The 21,004-nt window shown below is 40.6% G+C and overlaps 1 protein-coding gene across 1 annotated transcript in view; it reads left to right on the forward strand.

Annotated features, from left to right (window-relative positions):
• The first annotated feature begins 2,102 nt into the window (after positions 1-2,102).
• ADAMTSL1 (ADAMTS like 1) overlaps positions 2,103-21,004 on the forward strand; it is a 979,130-nt gene continuing 960,228 nt past the window's right edge. Inside the window, exon 1 of the mRNA XM_033237422.1 lies at positions 2,103-3,774. Within this exon, the coding sequence (XP_033093313.1) occupies positions 3,328-3,774 (447 nt within the window). The 5' untranslated portion in view covers positions 2,103-3,327. The remainder of the gene's footprint in view (positions 3,775-21,004) is intronic.

Genomic DNA, 21,004 nt, shown 5'->3' on the forward strand with positions numbered 1-21,004 from the left:
TAGTCGTTGTAGAGAGTAGGATGGTATGAGAGTGAATAGACGGAGAAATGTAGGAAGACTGAGGGGCAGTGTTGCAAGTCCATCTGAAGCTGGTGAAGGTGATGTTCTGATACTTACCTGTCCTATCCTGTGGCTTTCCCCTGCGGTGCTTGTTCCTGGAGCGTGGGCACTGAGAAAGCAGGTAATTGAGTTCATTTTGAGTTGAAGAGTGAAGACCAAAGGGCAGGAGAGTGTAGGGTTATGAAAAGAGTGTTGTTGAAATGATGAGCTCTGGAAAGAAAGGTATGCTGGATAAAAAGAGGATAGGAAGAAGAGTAGGAACTGAAAAAAGGATTGGGACATGGTGAACAGTCAGAAGTACCATTGAGATTAAGTGGAAGAGTGAGAGCCAGACTCAGCATCATGCATTCATGTGTTCCAATGGAACTATCCTTTCAGAGGATTGTGATGGCCAAAACACTCTCCTGCTGCAAATCTCAAATGAAAGGCCTTGTAGCACAGAGCAGAGGCTCTGGCGAGTTTGGAACTGGGTGAGGTGAAGAGCCATCAGTGGTGACTGGCATCTTCTGACACTCCATGTGGATTCCAGGGCCTGAGTAATGTGGCATTTCTTAGTCCTTGTGTGACAACGAGGTTATTAAGCTGTTAAGTAAAGACATCTGTTTTAAAGCATCCTCCCTACAATTTTTGCAGTATCAAGGAAAGTTGATCTTAGTGGATAAAGGGAATATTTTTGTCCTTGTCATTCATTCTTTAAACTATCCATCATGTATATTGATCAAAAGTCATCTAAAAACCTCTGGATTTTTAAGCAGACAATGAACAAAGCAACAAACTCAGGCTCTGCTAACATTCAAGTCTGATGTTGGATACAAAGATCTGGAGTTGAACCCTTGGCATGGAGATGCTCTAAGGAGATGCCATCTTATCATATTATATGAGACTAGTCAATGCCTTCCTTCTGCTGCCCAGCTTTCCTAGCACCCACTTTGTTCTCCATTCACCAGAGTGCATCTCCAGGAATAAAGGCTTCATCATCTCATGGCCAGTTTATGGCAGCATCTTCCTAGCTGGTCTCCCTCCTTTTGAACCTTCTACCCTTTTTTAACCCTACACTCAACTAATTGCCTTATTAATTAACTTCACATTCCTATTTTCTTCTGTTAGCTCACTATTTAAGGTATAGAAGGTCATACTTTTCTAATCAAGTTGTAGGAATGAATTCATCTGCTTCTTACTTGTGAGACATTGGGCACATAACTTAATTTTCATGGGCCTTAGTTTGTTCATGAATTTAAAAATCCAAGTGTGGCTATTGGACTAGGTGGTCAAATTCTTCATGGTTTGAAGTATATGACTGGGCTAGAGCTCCCTTCCGATCCTGAAATTCTGTTGCTGTGCTCCCCTCCAGAGCCTACTTCCAATCCTAGTAATGTAGCCATTGAGCTTCAGCACTCTGATGTGTCAATTTAGGATAATCTGCACCTATCTTGGGGGTTGTTTGAAAATTTAATTCAGTTAATGTTGCTTAGCACTGCTGCCTGGCACATCATTTCCCTTCTTTCTTCCTGCCTGGTGCTGTAGGTACCCACAACCCCAACAGGTTAGGACCACCTGCCTGCCAAGCACAGCCTTGCCTTTTTCTGTTTAACATTGTGGCTCAATCATCCTAGCAAGACAAGCCATTTGCGACCCTCTGTAGAAATATTTTCCTGTCTCCAGCCTCTGTGGTCTTTGTTCTTATTTTGTTTGTGTGTGTTTGGTGTATTTACTCATTTTTTAAATATCTCACCTTTTCCTTTGTATCAAGCTGAAAACTTGGCCTAAAACTGCTTTAGAAAAGAATCTCCAAATATTTTGATCTTTGAGCTTTAGCTTTCTGGGAATCTAGGCTCAAAGGTAGATGTATTTTTCCCATTTCTGATTTTTTTCTTTCACACTTTAGGAACTCAATACATATAATGAGTAAACAGATGAATTTGAAAAGCAGCCTCCTTTACCATTAACAACTACAAAACTCCTATTCTGGACACAAGTGCTGATATTGGCACACATATGACATTCATTTCCTATAGGCACTTGTGCCCTGACTTTGCCTCTCATCCTGTTAGCAGACAGTTGGTGTCTGGTCTGTGCACCCAATTAAAAAGAGCAGGATCTGCATCTGTCTCAGTCGCTGAGGGGCTACAACGTTCAACCACAGCACCTGGCAAGGAGTAGGCATTTAGGAATATGTGGATTGAATGAATGGTTGCTAGGGAGTATGGTGGCGTCTTAATTTTATGCTGGGCTTGTCCCAGTGCGCGCACGTGGGAACTTCACAAAAGTTATTTCACGAGCGCAGCGCTGAATCCCCTTATCGTACGGACTTTACTGAAGTGGGGCCAGTTCTCCGCCTCTTTTAACTCTACTGCCAAGGCTGGAGAGGGGTGGAGTGGCCTGGAAGACAGTTGGAAGGAGGGTGGGAGATTTGCTTTCTTATAAAGATGCTTTGGGAGACTGGCTCTGCAGCGCCAAATTTTCAGGAAGAAATGAGCCTGAGTCCCAATGGCAAAGAACAAAAAACAAAAAACAAAAACAAAACAAAAAAAAAAACAAAAATAAAAAACAAACAACAAAAAAATCCAAACCCACAAAACCTGCAACTGAGTTTATCTTCTGTTAAAGAGACAGCCTGAAAGCCTCCTGTGTACTGACAGCGTGGTCCAAACCAGAGAAGGGGGCGCCCTAGCTTGCCCCCAGCAACCCATTAGTACAGGAAGACAATCAGCGAAGTCAACCTCACTGAACTCACTTCTTGGGCTCCCTGTGCCCAGCGCCGGCTTCTAGTTTACAGCGTCCCTACCCAGCTGTCGTGGGTCCCCGCCACTCCCAAGCGCATGTTGCAAAACAAATCAACTCCATGGAAAAAGCTCCATGAGCGCCCAGGGGACAAGTCTCCATGGACAAGCATATCATAACAATTTCAGTTTTGTCCCATTACGTGAGGTTGTGAGTTTCTTCATCATTCCCCCCTCCCAGCACGCACGAAATCGTCCCCAGCCCCTGGAGCGTCTTGCGGGGCTCCCAGGGCAGCAACAGCACTCGGAGCTCCGAGATCCAGGGAAAGCGCGCTGGGAATGGCTCCTAGGACTGGTTCCTGAGAAAGCGCCAGCTTCCAGGGAGAGCTTTTCCTTCTCCGAGGGCCGGCAGGGTGCCATTCCAAATGCGAGCAAGGTGGGCAGTGAGCGATCCTCCCTTTAAAAAAGAATAAATAAATAGAAGCCAGCGCGCAGCCCCGCTCGGGTTTCCCGAGGCGCGCACCGCTGTCGCTGCAGGGGCGGCTGGATGTCTGCGCTCCCCGCCTCCGCTGGGCTGACACGGGAGGGGAGGAGCAGGAGCTGGAGGGGTGTTGGGGGTGGGGGGAGCGCGAACCATCCCGAGCCAAGACAAGCAGCACATTCACAAATAACGCCCCCACCCCCAGCGCACGCGCTCCCATTCAAAGCAGACCAGCTTCGCGGCCGCGCGGACGCTCCAAAGCCGCGCCGCCTGCCGCAGAACAGCCCTGTCTCGTGGGGCGCACGCCCGGCCCGAGTCCGCCTGCCGGCCGCCGCCGCGGAGCCACCGCAGTCAGCGCAGGAGGCAGCCACCTCTTCCAGGGAGGGGTCTTCCCCGAGACTCCCCTTGGTCCCCGCCATGGGGACCATGGCACTGCTAGAGGCGCCCCAGCGCCCCGGGTTCCTGGCCCGCCTCCTCGGTGGCACCTGGTGCCTGCTCTATATCGCCGGACAGGTAGGGCAGCCTGAGCGTCTTGCGTCCCTCCCGGGAACTCTGCTTCTAAAACCTGTGCTACAGCGAAAAGCGCTACAGCGTGGGACGTGCTCTCTTCTGCGAAGGTCCATCCTGGGGCTCCGCTGCCGCCCAAGCTGGGAACAAGTGGCACGGGATTGGGGCTAAGGCGTACCCTGGGGTCTATCGGGTCAATCTCTGCGTTTAGTCTCGGCCCAGCCTCCTGGGACCCTGTCCTGGCTTTTCGCCCTTGCCTGAGTCCTGCTTCCAGCCAGGCAGAGCCGGGGCGAGAAGGCGGCGCCTGAGCTGGGGAGCTGTCATCCCAGCAGTCAGCTGCCCCTCACCCTTTCCGACAGTCCTTCGCGGAGCCCCCTGTCTCGTTCCAGGCTGATGCTTGGGCGGCGCCGGGGAGGCTCCGGTGCTGGGACACTCCTCCTCACTTCCGCCCTTCTGCGGACCTAGTGAACTTCTGACACTGTCACCCTAGGGCCGCCCGCAGCCGAGTGTCGGGGGCTCAGCGTTGTAAGGTGTGCGGACGCCGGACCAGGTGGGCTCCCTGGTGCCTCCGCGGTCTAGAAGTGGCTCTGGTGGGTGGGTGTCCGAGGATTGGCCCTGACCACACCCCCTCCGAATCCTCCCAGGGTCTTCTCCAGGGCCAGACGGGGTGTATAAGGAACTGGGGAGTTCTCTAGAGTGGGAAATACAGGCCCCGAGGCGGCGCGGAAGGGCCCTGGAAGAGGGTGTCTGATTAATTTAGTTTGCCTGGTAGCGGTTTATCATCACAAGACTTGGAGGAAGCTGCTTAGGGAAGAGGGCAGGGGTCCAGGGTCGAGTCAAACTCAGAATGCCTGCGGTTCCTCGGTTTTCACACTTTCCAGTGTCAGGTAACTTTTTATTGAAACCCACGATTTGGGCAGTATGTACATAATTTAGCCTCCATAGATTTGCCTTTCACAGGATTACTTGGGTAATTCTGGGAAAATACCCAAATACTCTTGGCCGGAATTACCGCCAGATAGCCTCCCTTTCCTCTGTTTTGCTTATGGAGACTTGTCCAAATAGGGGGATTTCCTTCCCTCGCTTTTTCTTAAAGTTTTGAAACTTGTTTTCCGATCTCTATTTTAAAATTTTGATGGCAGTGGTGCACTTCTAGAGTCTGAGGGAGGATCGAGAATGTTGTCTCAGAAGGGCCCAGAGCAGCAGGGATTACGCTCTTCAGGAGTAGAAATTTTCAGCAGGGAACACCTGCTTAGATTGGAATATGACAAACAGTTGGAAAAGCTTGTATTAATTATCAGCAAGTTGTATTCCCACCATGCTTCGTTCCTTGTCAGGGCTTCCCAGCCGTGGCTGCACAGTAGGATTACCTAGGGGAACTCTAGAAACTTCCTGCGCTAGGACCACACCCCAGCTGGATTACATCAGAATCCTGATGGGAGAGGGGAGGCTGGGACGTTAGAACTTCTAAAGCTCTTGGGTAATTCTGTTGTGCAGCTGGGTTAAAAACCAATGTGCAAAAATGACCTGCCTTGACATTTTTTTTCTTTTTGGAAACAGAGTTTCGCTCTGGTTGCCCAGGCTGGAGTGCAGTGGTGCGACCCCGACTCACTGCAACCTCCGCCTCCTGGGTTCGAGGAATTCTCCTGCCTCAGCCTCCCGGGTAGCTGGGATTACAGGCGTCTGCCACGACGCCCGGCTAATTTTTTGTATTTTAATTAGAGATGGGGGTTTCACCATGTTGGCCAGGCTGCTCTCGAACTCCTGACCTCAGGTAATCCACCCGCCTCGGCCTTCCAAAGTTCTGGGATTACAGGCGTGAGCCACCACTCCCGGCCAATGTGACTTGTTTTATAGAATCATGGCCCCAGAAGGAAACTCGAAGAACAGTAAAGAAGGCCTGAGACAGAGGCTTGGGAGTCTTGACGTGTAGCTTCCAGTCCCCGCGCTGTCCCTAAGCGCCGTATCATTTTGGTCGAGGCCCTTACCTTCCACTTCCTCATCTGTTAAGTGAGGGTGTTGGTCCCTTTTTTCACAGGTACTGCCAGCTCTAACGACACCAGGCAGGTTGACATCTGAACCAAATTAAAACATCTTCCGTCTTATTTTTAAATACCCACAAGGTAGAAATTCTACCTTATCATTGATATTTTGCTGCAATATCTGCTCTTATTTGGATCCAGCAAAGATGCTAAACAGGAGCTTGTAGTTTCTTAGACTTGCAGTATTTTTTTTTTAATGCTTTCCCACTGCCTGTTCAAACTCACTTCAAGTCATTAGGTGCTTTGTTGGCATTCATGACAAGCTGATTTTTCCTAACGTTACACACATGTTCTTTCTTGTGCCACTTCTCAACCATTTCTTCTGGATGAGGATGATGACAGCAGATTTGGGTCTTGTGTGCATGTTGCAAGTGGTTTATTGTTTAATTCCAAATGGATCTTTCTCATTCCACCATCAGAGCTGCTGTCCACATGTGAAGAGCCTGATGAAACTTGTCTGAGAAAGAACAGAAAAGAGTTTAAAGTGGTAGATTGGTTCAGTATCCTGGTAAATGCAAAATGCCTTTGAGAGTTAACTTAGTCAGGTGTTTGTCAGAGCAGCTGTTTAATGTATTCACTTTGTTTTTAATGGTATGGGCATTATATTTAACCATCAAATTAAACAGATCAGAAATTTGAGGATACTTAATATCAAATCAAGAAGAAATCATTCTATGATCGATAGCCAGTGCCAGATGATTTGAACATTATTTGGAATTTATATATTCTTTAAGCTGTTTTTGAATCAAGGCATTCAATACATGAAGGCATAACAATCAGACCTCCCTTGTAGATATTGCAGCCATAGTGAAAGGAGACTGTGCAATCAAGAGCTTTTGCTACCCACATGGAATGATGTTTGAGCTATATTCTCCAAGTAGTCCAAAGAAAAATTTTAATGCAAATAAAAATCATTTGGAAATCCAAAGATTTCTTTCTTCTCACTGGATTTCTGCTTTTGGGGTTATTTCCCTCTCTGTTCTGACTGGATTACCCTTCTTACAAGATTCTTTTCTTTCCTTGCAACTTAAAGGCAACTCACTCCTTAGGTTCTTATGAAACTGATTATTTTACTGATTAATTTCATTTCATAAGCTGAACCCAGCATGATCCTATTACCTTAATTACTCCCAGATAAGGAAATGCATAATCAACTCATTGTAACCAGTAGATATTATCAATTACTTAACGATTTCTACAGCCTGACTGCAGCAATCCACTGTAAAACGAACAAGGCTGGTCAAGAGGATGTGTTACTAGATCAGCGCAAATCCATTACTGTTGCTTAAAAATGGCACTTGGTAATTCGTGTCCTTTTGGTGATATATCTGTGGTAGCTCATTCAAACAGAAAGATTTAATATTTCCATTTACAATGTTATTCTAAATGGTATCCTTGTTAGGAATTCAGTAATAAAATAAATAGTTCTGGTTGACTGGAAAGAATTGTGCCTTTATGGGCACCTGATTTTCAACTAAAATTCTTGAAGATGACTTGCTTGTTTCTTTTGTTATCCTCATGTATGTTCTTGCTGTTGTTTTATTTATTTTCATTTTTTACCATAATAAGTTTGCATTGTTAAAAAGGCTACTAAGGATTTTTGTTTGCTTTGCATTATATTAAGGTATAAATGGCATATGGTATACTGTATATGTTTAAAGTATACAATTTGATAAGTTTTGACATATGCATATATTCATGACACCATCACCCTAAAGTTTCCTCATCACCCTTTGTAATGTCTTCCTCCCTCCTGTCCTTGAGTCCAGCATCACCAGGCAAATAATGATCACCAGGCAAACATTACCAAGCAAATATTTTGTTACTATGAATTAGTTTGCATTTTCTAGAATTTTATGTAAATGGAACAATCCCTCCTCCTTTAACAAAAAGGAGGCTTTTGGCTTTTTTCCCTCAGCGTAATTATGTTGAGATTATTCCTGTTATAGCATGTATCAGTATCTCACTGCTTTTTATCCCTAAGTAGTATTGCATTGTATGGATAGACCACAGTTTGTTGTCCATCAACATTCACCTATTGATGGACAGGGTGTCTGTTTCCAGTTTTGCTATTACAAATAAAGGTGCTGCAAACATTTATGTACAAGTCTTCATATGAATACTTGGTTTTACTTGTGTTAGGTAAATACGTAGGAGTGGAATGGCTGAATAATATAGTAGGTGTACATTTACGTTTTTAAGAAACTCAGTTTTTCAAAAGGTTGTACCCTTTTCTCAGTAGCAGAGTGAGAGTTCCAGTTCCTTTGCATCCTTGCCAATATCTGCTGTGGTCTTTTCTTTTAGTTATTCAAACAGGTATAGCCATAGCTTGTTCTGGGTTTCAATTTGCAATTCTCTAATGATTAATGATATTGAGCATGTTTTCATACCTTTACTTAGAATCTATATATCTTCTTTGGTAAAATTTCTATTCAAATAATTAGCTCATTATTGGATTGTTAGTTTTCTTATTGGACTTGGAGAATTATACATTCTGGCTGTGAATGTTTTTTTTTTTTTTTTCCCCCCACAGAGTCTTTCTCTGTTGCCCAGGCTGGAGTGCAGTGGCATGATCTTGGCTCACTGAAACCTCCACCTTCTGGGTTCAAACAATTCTCATGCTTCAGCCTCCCAAGTAGCAGGGATTACAGGTGTGTGCCACCATGCATAGCTAATATTTGTTTGTATTTTTAGTGGAGACAGGTTTTGCCATGTTGACCAGGCTGGTCTTGAACCCCTGGCCTCAAGTGGTCTGCTCACCTCAGCCTCCCAAAGTATTGGGATTACAGGTGTGAACAACTATCCAGCCACTATGAATCTCTTCTCAGATGTGTGATTTGCAAATATTTTCTTCCAGTCTGTGGCTTGTCTTTTCATTTTCTTGTCCTTTGCTTAGAAGAAGCTTTTAATTTTGACAAAGTTGAATTTATCAAATTGTTTCCTGGACAATTGTGGTTTTGTTCTTGTTTCTAACAAATATTTGCCTAACCGAAAATCACAGAGGTTTTCTTCTAGAAGTTTTATAGTTTTAGGTTTTTACATTTAGTCTCTTTCATTCTGAGTTAATTTTTGCATATGGTACAGTGTAGGGATCAAAGTTCATTTTTTGGCCTATGGATATTAAATTGTTTTTGCGTGACTTTTTGAAAAGACCATCCCTTCTCCACTGAATTGTCTTTGTACTTCAAAAATCAGTTGTCCATACACGTGTGGGTCTGTTTTTGGATTCTCTGTTCTAATCCACTGAAGTATATGTTTATTGCTATGCTAGTAGCACACTTTGAGTGGTATAGCCTTATAAAGAGTCTTAATAAATAAAAATAACTTTGTTCTTCATATTTCAAGGACATTGATTTGTCTACCCCATATGAATTTTAGAATCGATTACCAATTAAAAGATGTATACAGGGATTTGATTAGGAGTGTTTTAATCTAAAGATATATTTTGAGAGAATTGTCTTTTTACTAATACTGAGTTTCATGACTCATGAACATGAAAACCTCTATAGTTATGTCTTCTAAACAATATTTGATACAATATTTTAGTGTACAAGTCTTACATATTTTCATCAGACTTATTAATATTTCATATGTAATGCCCTTTTTTTTTTTTGAGACAGAGTCTCACTTTGTAGCCCAGGCTGGATGGAGTGCAGTGGTGCGATCTTGGCTCACTGTAAGCTCCGCCTCCCGGGTTCACACCATTCTCCTGCCTCAGCCTCCCATGTAGCTGGGACTACAGGCAACCGCCACCACACCCGGCTAATTTTTTGTATTTTTAGTAGAGACGGGGTTTCACTGTGTTAACCAGGATGGTCTCGATCTCCTGACCTCGTGATCTGCCTACCTCGGCCTCCCAAAGTGCTGGGACTATAGACGAGAGCCACAGCGCCCAGCCTGTTACGTTTTTTTAAATGACTTTAAAAAAAATTTTAGTTTCCAATTCTTTTTTGTTAGTATACAAAAATACAATTGATTTTATATATTCTTTTATGCAGCTTTATTAAACTCATTAGCTGTAGTTGCTGTATGCAACAATATGTAGTATATTCCATAAGATATTCCACATAAATGATTGTCTTGTGCAAATAGACTTCTTCAAAGTCTTTATGTCTTCTATGAAATTTTTTCTTGTATAATGACACTGTCTTCGAACCTCCAGTACAAGGTTGGATAGAAGTGTTATGAACAGATATCCTTGTCTTGTTTATCATTAAGTACGATGTTAGGTGTGGGCTTTTTTGTAGATGCTCTTTATGTCTGAAGAAATTGCTTTTATTCTTCATTTGCGGAGTGTTTTTATCAGAAATGGATTTTTCCTTTTTAGTTTAATATAGTGAGCTACCTTCACTGATATTTCAATATTCAACCTATGTTGCATTCCTGGAATAAGCTCAAATTGATCATAATATTGTTTTTTATATATTGTTGGATTCAATTTACTAAATTTTGTTTAAAATTTTTACATCTATGTCCATGAGGAATAATGTTCTATAGTTTCCTTTTCTTGAAATATCTTTGGTTTTGGTATCAAGGCAATGCCAGCTTCATAGAATAAGTCAGAAAATATTCTCTCATTTTCAACTTCCTGAAATCTGTATATGATTTCTTCCTTAAATGTTTAAGAATTCACCAGTGAAGCCACCTGGACCTAAAGTTTACTTCGTGGGATAACTGTTTAATTACAAATTTAATTTCTTGAATAGATATGGGGCTATTCAGGTTATCAATTTCATCTTGAATTAGCTTTGATTGTCTTTCACAAGTTTGTCAGTTTCATCTAAGTTGTTGAATTCATTGGTGTAAAGTAGTTCATAGTGCTCCTTTATTATGTTATTTAATATTATTAGACTATGTAGTTATATTACCTGTATCATTCATGATATTGGTTATTTCTTTTCTCCTGATCAGTCTGCTTCATAGCTTATCAATTTTATCAGTCTTCTCAAAGAAGCAACTTTTGGTTTAATGAATTTTTCTTTGTTGTTTTTGTTTTCTATTTCACTCATTTCCTCTCTTTTTTATTTTTTCTTCTAGTCTGTGTTTTATTTGGTCTTATTTTTCTAGTTTTGTAAGGTGTATGCTTACAAAAGTCGTTGATATAAGGTATTTTGGATTCTGAAACACAGATGTTTAATGATATAAATATTGCCTAAGTGGAGCTTTAGAGGCATATCATAAATTTCTACATGTATTTTCTATTTTTTCGGTTCATAGTACTTTCTTATAACCTTCTATTTCTTCTTTGACCCATGGCTATTTAGAAATGGTTGTTTGATTTCTAAATATTTGGGAATTATCTGGGGATCATTGTGTTACTGATTTCTAGTTTAATTGCAATGTGATTAGATGACACACTTTATGTCACTTGAATCCTTTTAAATTTATTGACACTTGTTTAATGGACCAGAATTATGGTCTGTCTTATTAATTGTTCTGTGTACACTTGAAAAGAATTAAACTTTCTACAAATTTGTGCCCCTACTTTTTTTTTCCTGATCAGTTTAGCTATTGTTTGATAGAATGTTCTTTAAATGTCAATTAGGTCAAACTGGTTAATACCATTGTTCAAGTCTTCCATATACTTACTGATTTTTCTGTATCCTTATTGTATCAATTATTGAGAAAGAGATACTGACATCTCTATATTACCACTGTAGACTTGTCTATTTCTTTTGCAGTTCTATTAGTTTTTGCCTTATTTTAAAGCTCTGTTATTGGGTACATAAATGTTTAGGATTGTTATGTTACTTTGGTGAGTTGACTCTTTATTACAAATAAATGACCTTCTTTATCCCTAGTAATGGTCTGTGCTCTAAAATCTACTTTGGCTATATTAATATTAGATAACCATTTCTGATTTGAGATTTTTTTAATAGAATAGTTACCTCCATAGTTCTCACACTGTACCTTTAATGTGATCTCCTGACTTACCATATTTTATTAAATTCCCATTATAGTTTGATTTCCTAATTCTCTTTCAAATCCTGCTTTCATCATCCTTTTGTTATCTTTTATCATATTAAAAAATCCATGACCAGTATTAATATGTTGTAGTGGCAATAGTGAGCCAAGTAATACATTATTATTGTTTTTTTCTAGTACACTTCCTTTTTGTAAAAAGAAAAGCTTTATTGAGATATAATTCACAAACAATACAATTTGCACATTTAAAGTGCATGTTGCTATTGAAGAATGCAGACTCCATTTTAAATGGTTCTGGTTCAATGGTTTTTATTATATTCACAGTCACATTAAACCATCATCACAGTCACTTTTGCAATATTTTTGTAAATTCAAGAAGAAATCCTGTACCCTTTATATTACCCCCTTACTTGCCTCCCACCCTAGCTTAAACAACCACTTACCTACCTTAATAGATTTCCATGTTCTAGATTTTCATATCAATGGGATTATATAATATGTGGACTTTTGTGACTGTCTGATTTCACTTAACATAATGTTTTTAAGGTTTTTCCAAGTTGTAGCATGTATGACTACTTCATTCCTTTCTATGGTTGAATATTATTCCATTGTATGAATATACCACATTTTGTTTATTTGTTCATCTACTTACGGGTATTTGGATTTTTCCCACCTTTTAGCTATTATAAGTAATGCTGCTATAAACATTTATGTACAAGTTTTTGGGTGGACAAATGTTTTTATTTCTCTTGGGTATATACCTAGGAGTGGAATTGCTGGGTTGAATAGTACACTGTATTTAATCATTTGAGAAACTGCCAGAGTGTTTTCCAAACTTGCTCCACCACTATACATTCCCACCAGCAGTGTATGAAGGTTCTAATTTTTCCACATCCTCACCATCACTTGTTAGTATCTGACTTTTTGATTATAGCCATCCTAGAGAATATGAAGTGATTCCTCATTGTGATTTTTGTTTGCATTTCTCTAATGACTAATGATGTTGAGAAACTTTTCATTTTTACTTATGTTTTATTAGAGTTAACTACTGCCTTGATTGAAAGAAAAGTTCTTAATTTATGTAACTGTTACTCTTTTCCTCCAATGCTACTGTATACCCATCACATGCCTATGAATAATTTTTCCAAATCCAAAGGTGTAATACCAATCAGAGTCAGTTCCTTTGCCCTGCTAGTGTTCCTCCTTTCACACTTCTCTGTTGTCTTTAGGTGTGATTGCTTTCTGCATACCCACCCTCATAGCTGTCATACTGAGACTTTGCTTCTTTTATTCTGTTGAACTGGCCTATTTCATAGATTCTACAACCTCCAGAAAATAAAATGTGTATGAAAATAAACATTTTTAAAACTACTTTTGTGTCCAGAAAGTTATTCTACTCTCATACTTATTGCTTATTTTGCATGACATAGACTCTTAGGTTGAAAATAGTTTTCTCCCTGCTCCTACTCCCCTCCCTCAAATCTGGTGGCATCACCGCATTCTCCTTTGACATCTCATGTTGTTATTGAGGAATCCAGTTCCATTTTAAATCTAACTCCTGTGTCTTCAGCCTGCATTTTTTGCTCTCTGGAAAATTCTAGAATGTTTTATATCTGACCCTCTAAAGCAAAGGTTGGCAAACTTTTTCTGTAAAGGGAAATAGAATAAATGTTTTAGGCTTTGTGGGCTATACTGTCTTTGTCCTAACTTCTCAACTCTGCCTTTATAGCATGAAAGAAGCCTAGACAGTTGTAAACAAATGATAGTGGCTGTGTTCCAAGAAACTATTTACAAAAACAGGCAAGAGGGCAGATTTGGCCCATGGGCCATCATTTGCAGACCCCTGTGCTAAAGTTTCATGATGCTGTGCCTTGCTGTGGGTTATTTAAATTCACCATGCTAGGTTCTTTGTGGGCTTTCAGTAGATCTATGGCTTTCACTTTAGGGAATATTTATTTTCATATATCTTCAATAATTTCCTTTCCAACATTTTATGTGTTTGCTTTTTTTTTTTTTTTTTGAGGCGGAGTCTCGCTCTGTCGCCCGGACTGGAGTGCAGTGGCCGGATCTCAGCTCACTGCAAGCTCCGCCTCCCGGGTTTACGCCATTCTCCTGCCTCAGCCTCCCGAGTAGCTGGGACTACAGGCGCCCGCCACCTCGCCCGGCTAGTTTTTGTATTTTTAGTAGAGACGGGGTTTCACCGTGTTAGCCAGGATGGTCTCGATCTCCTGACCTCGTGATCCGCCTGTCTCGGCCTCCCAAAGTGCTGGGATTACAGGCTTGAGCCACCGCGCCCGGCCGTGTTTGCTTTTTGTAAAACTCCTGTTAGTTATTGGGCCTCCTGGGTTGCTCATCATCTTTTAAAATCTTTTTTATTTATTTATTGTTTGTTATACTTTCTGAAGGATTTTCTCAATTTTATTTTCAACAGAGTTACATTTACATAGATTTTGAACCCATATTCCTAGTTGGAGACAAACTTCACCCATCTCCCTCTCCTTTCAACAGCACCAGGTGCCTCCAAGTCTGAAGCCCTACAGGCCACATGGTCTGGCGTCTCCTCATTTTATGTCTCTCTCTGCGGGCACAATTCTGCTAAGTCAGTTAAAATTCCTCCACCAGTTTTCCATATTCCAAAAATTTATTTGCATCTTTTGCGTGTTGTTGTTGCCCTTCCACTCCTCTTGTCATCTTTATTTATTTACTGTTATTTTAGCGGACATTTGGGAGAGAATGAAGAAAATATGGTGTTCAACCTGCCATGTTAACTGGAAGTTAGCACTATTTATTCTCTTTAATTTCTATTTTTCTATCCTGGTCCAATTCCCAATCTTGTTATAACTCATTCTGGTTATGAGGCACACTTTTCAGAGGCTGATACTTTTTATTTCCTAGTGTAAATAAGACGCTGGTCAGAATTATAAAAAAGACACTAGATTTGTGGTCTAGAGGCCCAGGATCTAGTTCTGGATTTAGTGACCCTTTCTGCACTAAAAAAGTCAGAATTTTCTTTTAGGGAAGAGAGTCCATGCTCACTGACTGCCTTCTGGTTGCCAAACACAATAATAACGGCTCTCTCCATTTCTATTTTTGTTTTTTAATTTTTCAGTAACTGCTCATTTTTCATTCTCTGTTGAAGTAAACATAATCTAACCTATTTGCTTAGAGATACAGCACAGAAATATTTTATACATTTTGACATTCATATTTGGAAACAGTTTTATGAGAGAACATAGAGTTAACATGATGTAAAGATCTGGCCTTGAAACATCATATGTGGTATTAAAAATTTATTCTCTAAGGTGTGATTGCAGTTCAGGCTTTTTTTTTTTTTTGTGGTAGGGAATGGAGATGAGGTGAAATGAATGGGAAATAATTTGGAGTAGTCATTAATTCTGAATCAGTTTTAATGTTTTATTTTGCACTGAGATGATCTCTAAGTGGAGAATTACGCATTTGGGGGGGCAGCGGGGTGAGTAGCGCAGGTGTTACCTATTTCTTTTCAGTTCTGCTCAAGACCATAGGATTATATGGCTGGAAGGCATCCTAAGGACTTTTTAGTCTTGTGTTTCACAAACTTCAGTGTGCCTAAGTCGGTTGTGCTATGCTGCATAATTCCAGAGGTCACTGAAGAATAGATCTGTGCAACTAAAAGCTGCAAAGTTTTTCACTGCAGATTTCTGAGCCTCACCCTCAGAGATTCTGATTCAATAGGACTAGGATAGGTTTAGGGCTATGCATTTGTTACAGGTACCCCCTCCATTCCCACCCTTCCCTCTCACCCACATACCGACAGAGGATTCAGACACATTTTGACCAAAGACCACATCTTAGGAAACACTGATATGATCTGTCTTATTTACAGATAAGAGAGATAAGGTTCTAGAAAGTTGAGTTGACTTGTCCTAGTTTGTTAGGGAGAGAGGTGGGAGTGAACCATGTATCTCATAACTCTGTTTAGTGACTTTTTTCCCATCAGAGCATATGCTGTTATTTTAGTGTCTAGTTACATCATGAACTAAAGATATGAACCACCAGTTTAAAGTGTCTTTATTTGTAGTAACTGCAGTTGTTTATAAATGGTTTTCAGATGTTTAGGAATAGCCTCAGCTCTCAGTCACTCTGCAGCAGAGGAATGATCAGAGACATAGGGGAAAGAAAGCCCCTGTCCTTACACCCCTCTTGTAACCTGCTAGAACACGGCTTCTGTGTGTTTTTTCCTCAAGTCATCATGCCCCTGGAAGATTAACAGATACTTGTTTAGAAAACCATCCAAAGCATCCAGGAAGCTGACACTTGACGAAATGGAGAATACGTGCTGCTCAACACCTTCTATCCCCAAGTGCAATGTAGCAACTGTTGCTACATTCTTGGAGGAAAGGAAGGAAATGTTTCATGTGCCTATTATTTAGGATGTTCTCCCCATCTCTACCACAAACCAGCCAAACAAAATACATGCAGACACGCTCTACTGACTAATATAGTCTGTGATGTTGTACTGCATATGGAAAGCTAAGAAGTTTTCTTTATTGTTAATAATCATTGTCATACAGCTTGTATGTTTTGTGAATAATGATTATTGTGATGTTTCTTTCAGACATCACCTGCAGAGAAATAAAGGTTGTTTATTATTAAAGAGTGCTTATTGATTGGTATAAGATGAAATTCAAATTCTCAGTTTCGAATGCTAGTTTTAAAACTGTATTATTTAGGATGGACTAGATCATGCTATAATAGCAAACAACCCCCAAATCATGGTGGTGTAACACCACAAAGGTTTATTTTACCACTCGGCCCCATCACCAGTGTGGATTCTCAGGAATGCTTGGCTCACTGCGTGCACTCAGGAATCCATGCTGATGGCAGCTCCATCTCAACCCGCATTTCCATAGCCACTCAGGCAGGAAGAGGAGAGTGCTGCTCTGAATAAATACTTCCACTCAGGTGACACAGGACACAATGATTTTTTACTTCAATGTAGAACTAATAGATTCACTTTGGCAATCTCCTGCCAATGGTTAAAACAAGAGGTGCTTTTGCTCGCATACTATTGGCCAATCAAATTCAAGAGGCTTGTAAGTGTAATGTTATCATGAATCCAGAATATCCCCTTTCTTGTTTTGGTTTCCACCAATTAGCTTTTCCAGACTTTCAGACTTCCAAGGTGTGGTCTAGATGTTTAAGTTTTCTGACTGTGTGTGTCTATGTGTACAGAGATTCTCTGACATTACAGTGAAACCACGTATAATTATCTTACCCATTAAGATTATTTTAAAACTTATAACATGGGAGAATATATATAACACAATTGACCATCATGACCACTTTTAAGTTTACATTTCAGTAGTGTGAAGTACATTTACATTGTTGTACAACCATCCTCACCATCCATCTCCAGAGCTCTTTTTACCTTGCAAAACTCAAAGTCTATATCCACGAACAACTCCCCATTCTCTTCTTCCCCTAGCCCCTGGCAACCACCATACTGCTTTCTGTTTATGATTTTGACTACTCTAGGTACCTCACATAAGTTGGAATCACACAGTATTTGGTTTTATTTTGTGACTGGCTTATTTCACTTAAATGTAATGTCCACAAAGCTTATCCTTATACTAGCATATATCAGAATTTCCTTTCTTTTGCGGGCTAAATAATATTCCACTGCATGTATGTATATGTATATATGTATATGTATGTATATATGTGTATATATGTACATATACATACATGCAGTGGAATATTTTTATATAAATGTATATTTAGATATAAATTATATATATATGGCCCTCTGGGATCAGCATCTATGAATTCAACTTTAGATAAAAAATATCTAAAAATAAAAAACAGATGGTTGCATCTGTACTGAATATGTACAGACTTTTTTCCTTGTCATTATTCCCTAAACAATGCTGTATAACAACATATTTACATAGCTTTACATTGTATTAGGTATTATAAGTAATTTAGAGATGATTTAAAGTATTTGGGAGCTGTGTAAATTATGCTGATATTACACAGTAGAAGGGACTTGAGCATCTGTGGATTTTTGTATTCCTGAGGTGTCTTGGAGTGAATCCCCCTGGATACTGAGGGACAGCCATATATATACTGCATTTTATTTACTCACGCATTCATTAGTGGACACTTGAGTTGCTTCCACTTTTTGGCTTGTGAATAATGTTGCTATGAAATTGATGTTCCATTTTGTTTTATGTGTGGTTCTTTTCTTTCTTTCTTTTTTTTTTGAGACAGGGTCTTGCTCTGTTGCCCAGGCTGGAGTGCAGTGGTACTATCAGGACTCACTGCAGCCTCAACTTCCTGGACTCAGGTGATTCTCCCACCTCAGCCTCCCAAGTAGCTGGGACTACAGGGATACGCCAACCACGCCTGGCTAATGTTTTTGTATTTTTATTAGAGACAGAGTTTTCACCATGTTTCTCAGGCTGGTCTCAAACTCCTGGCCTCAAGCGATCTACCTGCCTCAGCCTCCCAAAGTGCTGGGATTACAGGTGTTAGTCACTGAACCTAGTTCTTTTTCTGTATACAAGAAAAGCAACACCTGTCTCTTGAGACTTCTAGTTTACTATTTTTGGAGATCCAGGAAACAATTCTTTTTGAGCTCAATGTAGAACTAATGGTTTCACATTGGAAATCTGCCCCAATGGTTAAAACAAAACCTGAGCAATACTCCACCACTTCTTCCACCTTTAGCCAAATCAACAGAGCCAAGGAGGATTCTTGTGTTTAGTCTTGTATGTAACCTGCAAATCTTGACATTTTTCAAGATCGGGACAATACGTTGCTAGGACATTTTTTCCTATAACAATCTGGGAGTATGACAAAAAGAAATTATATGTTTTGTCAGGCATGGTGGCTCACAACTGTAATCCCAACACTTTGGGAGGTTGAGGAGGGAGGATTGCTTGAGGCCAGGAGTTCAAGATGAGCCTGGGTGACAGAGCAAGATCCTACCTCTAACAAGAACAAGCAAATAAATTGTATATTTTTTGTGCATCTGACTCATACTATGTGAAGGGAGGTCAAATGTGAATCAGTATTTAAAATGCAAACTAATTGCACACATGGCATGGTGTGTGGAGCAACAGACAAGGTAGAATTTTAGGAAGGGTGCTGAAAGAGAAAGCAACAGATCAGGAAACTCTGCTTACTACTACCTGCTAATTACACAGCTATGGACAAAACAGTTTTCTGAGTGTGTGTGTGTGTGTGTGTTTGAATTGGTAGAATGAAAGGCTTAGATTACATGATCTAGTGGATTAAGACCAATTAACCATTAAATTTTAAAACGAAGAATAGGGGTTTCTACCCTTTTTAAATATAAAAACTTTTAAAACACAAATGTATTAATTGTTCCTCTTTGGATTTTTGAGAGACAGAAATTGGATCATGGCACTCCCCTGCTTAAAGTCTTCAGTGATTTCCTGCTGCTTTTACATCAGTATTTCTCAGCCTTTTCATTATCACCTCCCTAAAAAGCTTTTTTAGACATTTTTTCCTAATCCACTCCACCACCCCCATGAAATCTTAACACCGCATGTACTGTAAGACCTCTTCTTCTGTATCCCTAAGAACCAATTTTTCACCCCTTTGGGGGCATTATTGCCCCCACTGAGAATGCATGCTTCCGAATAAGCTGGGAAACCCTTATTATGGACATCAAGGCCTTGCCTGAGCCAGCCCCTGCCTAGCTCCCCAGGTTCCCTCACTCCTCTTCCTCCCTTCCATCCTCCTCCTCTTCCCCTCCCTCAGCTGCCTTCTACCCAGGTGTCCGAACCTTCTTTTCTTTCAGTTCCCCAAGGGCACCAAGCGTTCAGGGACTTTGCACTATTTGTTTTCTTTGCCTGGAGGCTGTTTCCTTTATTTTAAATTAATTACTTTATGTTCATCTGTCTGGCCTGCAGCTTAAGTATCACTTCCCCAGAAAGTCCTGGCCCTGAACTTCCTTCTGTGTTAGAGGGTTCTGTCATTATCTCTCACAATGCCCATTTTCTTTCTAGCACGTGTTTGCATTTTCTTTTATATACTTCTTTGCATTTTTATTATATGTCTGCCATCCCCAGTACATTGTACACGTGAGGCCAGGGGTGGACTCGCTCTGCACTCTATATATGTCACATCTAGTTCAGTGCCTGGCATTGTTGAAAAAAGGATTAATGAAATATTTTTGAGAAAATATGCAGTGAATAAAACTGTCCTGAACTTGGCATTGGTTTTACAGTGAATGTATACATTATTAATTACAGCAGCACCTATATATGTATGCTATTTAAAGAAGTATTAGCTACCATAGTAGAAAAATCCTGAAATCTCAGAGTTTTAACAAAATAGTTTCTTTCTCGATCACATTAAGTCCAGTTGGCAGGGCTGAAGTGGGGGTGGGTGCTCTTCAAGCACCCATTCAAAGGACTGGATTGATGGAGTCTCTGCCATCTTTAACACATAACTTCCAAGGTCACCTTGGTGCCTGTATCTGGACGACATATGGGGGAAGGGAATGTTGAGAATTGCATGGGGAAATTTTCTTGGGGGTAGTCCTGGGAGTGGAATGCATCACTTCTGCCCACGTCCACTTCTTGTATTCTTTACTAGGCTCAAATCTGTAGGGTCCCATTCCCTCTTATCCCTCCGCAAGAAATCAGTTTCATGGTCATACCTCCCAGCAAGGGAGGCTGGAAGGATAGCTATGAGCTTAGGAGGTCACACAAACTGTCTCTGGCACATTGCGCTTGGAGAGTCATATGTGCAAGTGCGTAGTTGATGTCTGGATACATATGGATTCACAAATGACTTTCAAGAATATAGAAATCCTAAAGAATTCCAAGGCCCAGAGGATGGAAACCACTAAAAATAGGAGTGTGAGTTTTGTTTGCGGAGAGGTTTTTGCCCGCTTCATCATTTCAAAATTGTAAGGTAAGACATGGAGTGGGGTTGAGGGGAACAGTTAGAAATGCACTATGTGCGTCTTGACTGAACAAAGCTATTTGTTGCCCTACAGCAGTGAATCTTCCCAGGCTCTTGTGTAGCTGCATTCATAATATGAGCTGATTAGCATCTTGTCAGCTGAATGGAAGCCCAGGTGGGGTTCTGGTTGGACTGCTGGCGGCATTGTCCTTAATAAAATAGGGCCTTTCAACCAATGGGCTATTTTGAGTTCCCAAATCACCTGATAAGTCCTAGTCTTTTGATGAACTACAAATAAAAACCAATTCTCCATCTCATAGGGGCTGTTAATCAAAAAGTGTCTGTTT

This window comes from Trachypithecus francoisi, unplaced genomic scaffold (genome assembly GCF_009764315.1).
Source record: "Trachypithecus francoisi isolate TF-2019V2 unplaced genomic scaffold, Tfra_2.0 Lachesis_group16, whole genome shotgun sequence".
In the NCBI taxonomy this organism is placed as follows: Eukaryota; Metazoa; Chordata; class Mammalia; order Primates; family Cercopithecidae; genus Trachypithecus; species Trachypithecus francoisi.